At 38.7% G+C, this 9,906-nt stretch overlaps 1 protein-coding gene and 1 long non-coding RNA gene across 2 annotated transcripts; one reads left to right on the forward strand and one right to left on the reverse strand.

The window, feature by feature from the left end:
* Positions 1 to 235: 235 nt before the first annotated feature.
* Positions 236 to 3,949, reverse strand: LOC104224425 (geraniol 8-hydroxylase-like). The gene is made up of 4 exons (XM_009776074.2): positions 3,366 to 3,949; positions 2,495 to 2,680; positions 1,729 to 2,018; positions 236 to 927 (listed from the first exon to the last, which is right to left on the reverse strand). The coding sequence occupies exons 1-4, from the start codon at positions 3,787 to 3,789 to the stop codon at positions 325 to 327; spliced, it is 1,503 nt and encodes a 500-aa protein (XP_009774376.1). The 5' UTR covers positions 3,790 to 3,949; the 3' UTR covers positions 236 to 324.
* On the forward strand, positions 3,699 to 7,336 carry LOC138876936 (uncharacterized). Its single transcript, XR_011402254.1, has 4 exons — positions 3,699 to 3,780; positions 4,375 to 5,329; positions 5,672 to 5,738; positions 7,140 to 7,336. It is a non-coding gene; the product is annotated as an uncharacterized lncRNA (long non-coding RNA).
* Positions 7,337 to 9,906: the final 2,570 nt, after the last annotated feature.

Genomic DNA, 9,906 nt, shown 5'->3' on the forward strand with positions numbered 1-9,906 from the left:
TTTTTTCATAGTAGAGGGCTATTTTTAGCCCTTGTCCGTGATAAGAATTAGTTGAGAGTCTTGAGACTATTAGATTTTTTGTGGCTACAAATTACTATTATATATACTGGTTACATTAACAATAAATGTAACTAGTATTTTTTGTTAGGGAGCGCTTTACCCCCAATGTGGGACTTTCCGTCGCGAATCCGAATTAGTCGGGTCCTAATGTGAGTATCGGATACCGAGCGAGAAATAAAAAAAAACAATAAATGCCATTTTTGTGAAAGTTGGAATAGCTTTTCTATATATATTTTACATGTGCCCAACAGTAGTGCAATTACTTTAAAGTGGAATTGGTACAGCTCGCAGAGGCAACGATTTGGCTAGTGTAAGGCCAAACTTCTCTTCCATATCCAAGTCTTTTGGTGCTATCTCCCCTTCAACTTTCCACTCAAATGAATTCAACAAGGAACCCAATACAACTGGAACAGTCCTCATTGCCAAAGGTAAACCGGGGCATATTCTCCGGCCACCACCAAATGGAATTAACTCAAAAGCTTGACCTCGAACCTCAAACTCCGAACCCCAAAATCTCTCGGGCTTAAATACCAAAGGGTCATCCCAAATAGTTGGATCGCGACCCATTAACCAAACATGAATTAACACTAGAGACCCCTTTGGGACAAAGTAGCCACACACCTCAACATCTTTTTGGGCCTGGCGCAAGAACAAGGGGCCTGGTGGGTGTAATCGCATGGTTTCTTTCACAATGCACTGCAAATAAGGAAGTAGAGAAATATCTTGTTCTTCTATTACTTTGCCTTTGCCAATAACTTCTGCGAGCTCTTTTTGGGCCTTCTTCATTATGTCTGGATTTTTCATGACCTCTGCCATTGCCCATTCCACTGTATTTGACGTTGTTTCAGTCCCCGCAACGAAAAGGTCCTGTATTACAAATGCTGCAATTGAGAAACTAGGAAATTTGTTGCTCTGTGATATATATCCTTGTTAATGCAAAGCGATGGTGCTCTTTCCTTTGAAAGATATAAATTAGCCTATTCTAAGGAAGCAAATAATGTACAATAAGCTGTAAATAGTTTGTGATCTATCTATAATGTATATATAACTCTAGCTACATTTGTTTTTTTGCACATATGATTCGACCGCGAATATATATTCTATCAATCCAAATATAATACTATTAGAGCGTGCAACCCAATCTAACTATATCAATCAATACGAAAACAGAAACAAACAAACCAACAACCCTAACAAGGTAATCATAACTAACAAGGCAAAGATATTTATGTGACAGTAACAAACAAGGTAGCATATACAAGTGTAACAACAACAATCTGGGTAGAAGACAAATGTGTAACAGTAATGAACCAAGTAGAAAACATAGATTTAACGAGAACAAACCAAGTAGGAAACATAGATGTGATAGTAATAAACCAAGTAGGAAACATAGATATAATGGTAATAAACCTAGTAAGAAACATAAATGTAATAGTAACAAACCCGAGACCCATGATTGATTTGCCACGGTGTACCTCTGTGTTTAATTTTTTCTTGCGTTTCCAAAAAATATATAGGACAAATTTAATAATGCAACTAGAATATTAGAAGTAAAACACATATGTACGCCAAAGAAAGATCAAATGAAACCTAGTGAAGCCAAACAGAGTAGCATTTGGTAAACTATATATTAAAAGAATGAAAAGAAAGAAGCAGTATAAAACATACCAGGAACATATGTTCAATGTCATTTTTTCCAATTGCCTCAGGATCTTCTTGGCTAACATTGAGCAGGACATCAAGAACGTCGTTTCTACTAGTATTGGTTTGCAACTTCCTCTGCTCCACACGTTCATCGATCAACCCCTCAAAAAGCTTAAGCAACTTCCCAGCGTGAACAGTAATGCGTCGCCTAATACCTTGAGGATCAATCTTTTCTAGCATAGGAATGAAATCCACTATGTTGGCCTTACCAAACTCCTCCATAAATTTGCAGACCAATTCCCTGAATTCTTTACCTGAATTCATATATAATAACATCAATAGATAATAGTTTTTATGTCTCAATCCAAGTATGTTGGGGTAGGATATACGAATTAATCATCATTGACCATGTCGGTTTATTTACACTCATCTCAAACCAATGTTATATAAAATAAAAATGAAGGCATAATACGTAAACAAGCCATTGAACTTGGCCTCAGCTGGCAAGTATGCCCTCCAATTTTGGGTGTGCACAAGTAGGCACCTCAACTTGTCTCTACTTTGTTAGTTGAATATTCCAACTTATAAAATGAACATATAGTCATGCGAGTACTTGTGTTTACATATTCAACTTCATACAAGTTGAGGTGCCTACTTGTGCACAATCAAAATTTGAGGGCATATTTGCCAGTTAAGGCCAAGTTTAAGGGCCTGTTTATGTATTATGCCTAAAAATAAAAGTACGAGAAGTTCTATATTACAAATATATGACTATACTATAAGGAGTCACCTGAATTCGCACAGGGGTCTGCAAAATCCCTGGAGAAAATGGTATTGGAAAGTAAACTCAATGATGTGTAGAAAGTAGCTTGGCCAATATCCACTCCCTCCCTTGTTTGGCTTTGCTGATGGCAATAAGAAATAAGCTCTTTGATCTTCCTAGACCTCAGATGCTGGTTTGCGTCAAGCCTGTTTCCTGAGTATAAAGGTGGCATAACTAACCCAATTTTCCGTAATCCACTAAACCTATCCAATTTTAAACGGGTTTAGGTATGACCCTTTTGTGGACTTGACCCAATAGGTTATACTTGATATGATCCATCAAATTATTGGGTAATCAAAATACTGCAACCGACTGGTCAAAATGTGACCCAAACATTACAAAATCAAAATTTGATATTGAATACTATGTAAATTTTGAAGAACTTAAACGAATAAGTTAGCAAAATTATACTATCTTTCAATTTATATGAACATATTTTCTTTTTAGTTCGTGCCAAAAAGAATGACTCATTTCCCTATTTGGAAATAATTTATATTTATACAATAATTTATGATCCCACAAAATATATGTGCTTTATTTTACACTACAAAATTAAAAATGTTCTCTCTTTTCTTAAACTTCATGCCAAGTCAAATGAGTTCACATAAATTTAAAAGGAGCGAGTATTACTTTTCACAAATTTTTTGGTTCAAAAAGAAAAATAAAAAGGAATGGAGGTCTGCTTATGTTGGGCGAATTAAATTATGGCCTGTTATTTGAATCATTTTCACCCAACCAATTTTAATTCGAACAAACTTTGAGCATCAAGACTCTTTTATTGAGTTGACTTATTTAAACCCGCTCAAGTTTGACCCAACTTGCTTATTGTCTCCTTTACCTGCGAAGATGTATGTATTCAAGATTTTCCTGAGGCATCTCCATCGATTATCCATCGATAGCCAAATGACAGAAGATTGGTGATGGTTGTGGGCATGCATTGAATCTGGGACTGATCTTGAAAATGCTAAATCTTGCTTTTGGAGAACTTCTTTAGCCCCAGCTGCTGAAGATATTACCACTGTAGTTGTCTTCCCCAGTCTCAGACTAAATATTGGACCATATTTTTGGCAAAGACTTGCAAGAGACTTGTGGGGTTGTGCACCAATTAAGTTATGGAGATTTCCTATGAAGGGTAAAGGGATTGGACCTGGTGGAAGTTTCTTGTTATTACGTCCTCTGTCTCTAATGTCTTTTACCAAACAGAGGACTCGGACCAAAGTCCAGGCAAGTACTAATCCTCCAACAATGGCTAGGTAATCCATGGTTTAATTTGCTTCTGTTAATTTCCCTAACAACGTCATACTTAAAAGACACAGGTACCAAACATTAGTATTTAATACTCTATTTCTGCATTATTTCTTCTAGGATCATGTCGTTTGGATTAAAAAAAGAATGATATACGGATAGTGGGCAGGGGCAGTTCTAGTATTTTGGTATTAAGTTCATCTGAACCCAATATTTTCGACGCAAAGTATAGATTTTGATAAAAAAACCCAAAAAGCATTCAGCAAATATTACATATGGACTCACAATTTAAGTAAAATTAATTCATTCTAAGAACCTTAAATGTTAAAACTCATTAAGTTAAATTGTTAGATCCGTTTATGATACTAATTAGTGGGCTATAATAAATAATACTCCCTAGTTTTTGAGAACATATGCATGTCCATTTGAGTCTTGAAGTGCTAACTCTAATTTGTCCTTCCTCACGTAAATGAAGCAACAGCTGGTAGTGTAACGACCCAACCAGTCGTTTTGAGTAATTTCATTTCGCTCGCCAGTTTTCGAACATGACTGGCCTCGTGTAATATATTATGATTTATGTAAATCGTCGGTTTGGTTTTCAGGGTAATCGGAATGAAATTGGAAGAACAGTTCTCAGTTTGAAGCTTAAAATTTGAAAGGTTTGACCAAGTTTTGACTTGTTAGTATATGATCCCGGATTGAAATTTTTATGATTTGGTTAGCTCCGTTAGATGATTTGGGGCTTAGGAGCATGATCAGAATGTATTTTGGAGGTCCGTGGAAAGTTTAGGCTGGAAATGGCGAAATTGAAAATTTGGCATTTTCTGGTTGGTAGTGAAAATTTTGATATACGGAATGGAATTCCGAAAATCGGAGTAGAGAAAATGTGTCATTTGTGATGTGTGTGCAAAAGTTCAGGTCATTCTGACAAGGTTTGATAGACCTTTTGATCGAATTCGGAATTTGGGAGTTTTTGGAATTCATAGGCTTGAATCCGATGATGATTTTATGTTTTGATGTTGTTTTGAGTGTCCCGAAGGTTGAAACAAGTTTGAATGATGTTATGGGATATGTTGGCATGTTTGGTTGAGGTCCCGAGGGCCTCGGGTAAGTTTCGGGTGATTAATAGACCATTTCTTGGTTTTTGAGAGTTGCAGATTTTTCTTCTGTTCTGTTGCAGAGCTTTGTTCTTCACGTTCGCGAGAGGACCTCGCGTTTGCTAAGGGTTGTTGAGAGGGGCATCTGGTTTGTTCTTCGCGTTCGCGATGAAATTCCCGCGTTCGCGAAGGTTCCTGAGTTAAAGCTACGCGTCCGCGAGGAGCGTTCCACGTTCGCGTATGGTCGGCTGTTTGGTCTTCGCGCTCGCGAAGAAGGGAATTTTGGTCAGTGAAGCTTGGTGCATTGCGAACGCGAGAGTGCTGCTGCGTTCGCGATGAAGAAATACCTGGGTAGTCAGTTTATATTTTAGAATCGAGGGTTTAAGTCCTATATCACAAAAATCATTGGAGAGCTCGGGAGAAGGTGAAATTGGAGGAGATTTTCAGTGGAGCAATTGGGGTAAGTATTATTCACTCATATTTGGTCTAATTCCATGATTTAGTCTTGAATTTCATCATTTAATTTGAGAAATTAGAGTGAAAATTGGGGGAAAATGGAAGGAAAATTTGAGAATTCTTTTGGGGATTTGAATGGGCAACTGATGTCGGACTTTGATGATTTTGGTATATATAAACTCGTGTTAGGATAAGGATTCTATTGATGTGATTTTTATCGGATTCCGACGAGAGGGGCTCGGGGGTCGGGTTTGGTCAATTTCGGGATTTTTGATGTAAATTGGTTATTTTCGATTGGGCTTTGTTCCATTAGCATATTTGATGGTATGAATCTGATTTTGGTTAGATTTGGAGCATCTGGAGGCCATTCGAGGGGCAAAGGCATCGCGGGCTAGCGTTTGGACCGGATAGAGGTAAGTAATAATTGTAAATGTTGTCCTGAGAGTATGAATCCCCGGATTTCACATTGTTGTGCTACTTTGAGGTGACGCACACGCTAGATGACGAGCGTGGGGCCGTGCACCGTTGGGTATTGTGACTTGGTCCGTCCCATACGACTGTTAAGTTGCGTATTTGATTGAAAACTATTTGATATCATTGTGTTTTGAAAATAATTATTATGTTTTGGGCGGAATGCCATATTTGAGCCCTGTGCTAACTGTTTTTGGACTTTATGTGTCTTTTAGTACTTTTCCTCACTGTTTTAACTTAATAATTGTACTCAGTCATGCTGTATTTTAGTGATTTCCTAAGCCAGCATTATTTACTCAATTTTGACGCTATAAATGATATTATGAGCTTAATGCCCTGTTTTACTGTTAGTCCGAGTGGCTTGTGAGGTTGATGGCTGAGAGAGGTCGAAGGCCTGATTGTGAGGTTGATGACTGAGATAGACGGAGGGTCTGATTGTGAGGTTAATGACTGAGAGAGGCCGAGGCCTTAGTTGTGAGGATTATATATTTATGGATCGGGCTGCACACCATAGCAATATATATATTTATATGTATATGGATCGGGCTGCATGCCGCAGCGATATATGGATTGGGATGCACGCTGCAGCGATATAGCGTTTGGGCTGTAGGAGCCCCTCCGGAGTTTGCACACCCCAGTGAACGCAACCGACTATATATATGGATCGGACTGCACGCCGCAGCGATATATGGATCGGGATGCGTGCCGCAGTGGTTATTATATGGTACCTATTGAGCGTGGGTGCTGAGTGGGAGCTGATCGATAAAAGTTGAGTCATGAATGACTGAGAGGCTTGTCTGAGGGGCCTGTTTATGAACTTACTATTTTCAGTCCTCCTTAAAGTGAGTTTCTATTGAATATGTTGATTAAATTACTGCTTTCATTCATCTTTAGACCGAGCCTCTATTGAAAATGTTAAACAAATACTTTAAACAACTTTCATTTAAACTGAAGTTTTTACGAGGCGTTCGGAACTTAGTCACTGATTTGGCTTTGTTACTTTCTCTAAGATTTTTATGTTATGAAATGGCTATGAATTTTTGTTTGCCGAGGGGCTGTATACGAACTATGTTTTGCCCGAGGGGCCGATTATGATTTTCATAACTTTCACTATATATTTCATTAAACCCCTATTGAAAAGGTTAGAAAGATATTTTCTAAAGGATTTTACTGAAGTTGGAAATTTAGCGAAATGATTTGAATGGTATCCTCTCTTGGGAACATACTGTAACTACTGTGGTGCTATGACATGGTTTACGTGATTTCTTACTGCTTAATCTTCATTTACTTTTATTACTTACTGAGTTGGCGTATTCATATTACTCCTTGCACCTTGTGTGCAGATTCAGGTATTTCTAAGCTCGGTGACAGATTCATCGGAGTTAGCAAGGTAGCTGCCTGGCGGTCGCAACCCTGCTTTTCTCCCTCCTTATTCTTCCTTAATGTATTCTTGTAATTTTCCTGACCATATTGGTTTTGATGTTGTTAGACAATTGTAGTAGATGCTCATGACTAGTGACAACCTGATTTCAAACTTGTGTATTTATTCTGCACTATTCATTTAGACTTACATCATGAGATTATTAATTAATAAATGGTATAAAAAATAACTTTTATTGAATAATGGTTGATTCGGGAATTGTGTCAGCTGGCTTAGTTTCACGATAGGCACCATCATGACCGGGTCAGTTTTTGGGTCGTGACAAGTTGGTATTAGAGTCTAGGTTACATAGGTCTCACGAGTCATGAGCAGGTTTAGTAAAGTCTCGCGGATCGGTACGAAGACGTCTGTACTTATCCTCGGGAGGCTGTAGAACCTTTAGGAAAAAATTCACATTCTTGAATTCTTATCGTGCGATATTGATTCAGCTTGAAATGTAACTCTTGAAATTCCTTCCACGCATTCATATGCGCGCATGAGCGCCCAGTATCAGATGTGCATCGATGGCTTGTGATTCCCTGATCAAGGGGCGAGATATGATTTTTGTGTGTTGATGTTGGGCTAGTTTGGAGGACTCGAGGCAGGGCCTTGCCGGTAGCTTGAGTCCTGAGCTGTTAATTTTGTGAGCGCGTGCTTCTGGATTTATATGTTTGATAGTGTCCCTATTAAGGGAAGTGGTGACTGGATAGTTACGTGATGGGTGTAATGTGACTACGAGATGTGTTCGTATGATTTGAATGAGGCGAGAAGGGTCTGATTGGGGGTAGTAAAAACTGTCCGGTGCTTGATTTTCATTGTGCATTGATGTATAGCCCAAGTTATGGGCATGATGAAGGATCTTTTTCGTGTTGTCTAGTTGGGAAATGGAGTAAATTTCATGTCGTGATATGAGTTCAGACTCAGGAAGGGTAAGTGACCAGGTAATAGTTATGATTATGAAGGAATATAGAGAGATGCGAGTTTGAGGCTAAGCAAGTGGATTATCTTTTGCGGAGTGTTCTGAAGTTACGTGGTCCCTATGATGTTGTTGTGAGCCCTCTTTTATCAGTGAAATTATACGTGCTGCAGTTTGAGTTTGATCGCGTAGAAAAGTTGTCTTGACCGTTACAAGGGTGAACGCGAGGTTTGCAAATGATTTGAAGTTCTAGAGGGTCTGTGTTGCACGAGCTTATGAAGGACTTTGTTTAGTCTCGCTATGGTATTATGGCAGTAATAGAGTATATGCATTATGAGTTATGAGGTGTTTTGATCTATGGCTTTGAGCCAAGTGGGGGAGTCTTCAATTGATCAGTTGATTGCACGGTTATGTGCTATGATGGTTCTAGTTTGGGGCATACTAGTGAATCAGTTATGGCTTATAGAAGTTGAGATCGAGGATGACCTGAATAAAGGAAATTTTGGATAAGGGTTGTGTGATGCTTTATGGGCATATAAGAATTTATAGAATGACTTGAGTTGTTATTAGTGAAGGATGTAATGTACATGAAGTAGGAATTTATTTGGATGCATTAAGGTGGGGTTACTTTCTGCGGTATTGGAGTGCTAATGGAGCATAGGTCGTCCGGTTCGATTGATCAATCTAGGTGAGGTTTGAATAGAGTGGATGACTCTCGAGAATGGGTCTAATGGGTTCAAGATTTTATATGTACTAACTGGAGATTTTCAGGTTGTATATTTGGCTAGAAATTGAGGTTTGCATTGGGGGTTGTCAAGAATCGTGGTATTTCTATATCATTTATGGATTCTACATATCAGTATCAGGAAGTTGAAGGTAATGGCTTTATATTCGCAGAAGATCTCTTCAGAGTGGGTATCTTGGCTGTGGTACTTTTGGGGTGATTAGGAGAGCATTCAACGGCTTATGAGCCTTAGGGAGATGTGATTTTAAGCTAAAGTTCGTGGGGCAAGTTTTAGTTAAGGATAGTGGTGTACTAACAGGGAAATGTACCAATTTGAAGGTAATTCGGAAGGAGTACAAAAAATTAGGACAACTTGGTAGTAGGTTGGATCTGTAGGGTAATGGATATGATCGGTTCTTGGGTGCTTAGGATGCACTGGGTTTCTACAGGTGTTTCGTGGCATTGCTCTTAGGTTTTGATGGCCTACATAGCTGGGTTGAGTTGGAGGAATTTAGTTCTGACAGTTTGGTATTGTGCAAATGGAATTCAAAGAGCTCTTGATGGTTTCTACCACGGTTAGAGAGATATATCTTCTAATGGTGTGAGGAGCATGTGATGTATAGTGATTTTCTCCTAAATTGGATCAAATGGAAAGTTCTTGGCTAGTTGAGTACGCAGTTTCTTGTGACTCGGAGTGGATTATGAAGTTCTCATATTTATCGCGGGATGGCATGGTATATGCGGTATGTTGTGTAGGTTTGAGATTTGCATGTGTAAGGTCACAATTCAGTTCTGAAAGGAAGGTCATAAATTCTTAGGCATCATGGATAGTTTCAGATGACTAGGTAAATGATATTACTAATTGATATGGCATTGCGTCATTTGCTTCTCCATGGTTATTGTGATTCACTTTTGGGTGCCAGGCATCAAATTGCGCCTGGTTGATGATTTTGAGCATGGTGACTTGGGTCGTCTCATGTGGACCAGTGTTTGGATAGGGTCTCGCATTGCAGCGAAGTTATGTAGAGGTATGATCCTTTGGGTTAGATT

Source organism: Nicotiana sylvestris, chromosome 9 (genome assembly GCF_000393655.2).
Source record: "Nicotiana sylvestris chromosome 9, ASM39365v2, whole genome shotgun sequence".
Lineage (NCBI taxonomy): Eukaryota > Viridiplantae > Streptophyta > Magnoliopsida > Solanales > Solanaceae > Nicotiana > Nicotiana sylvestris.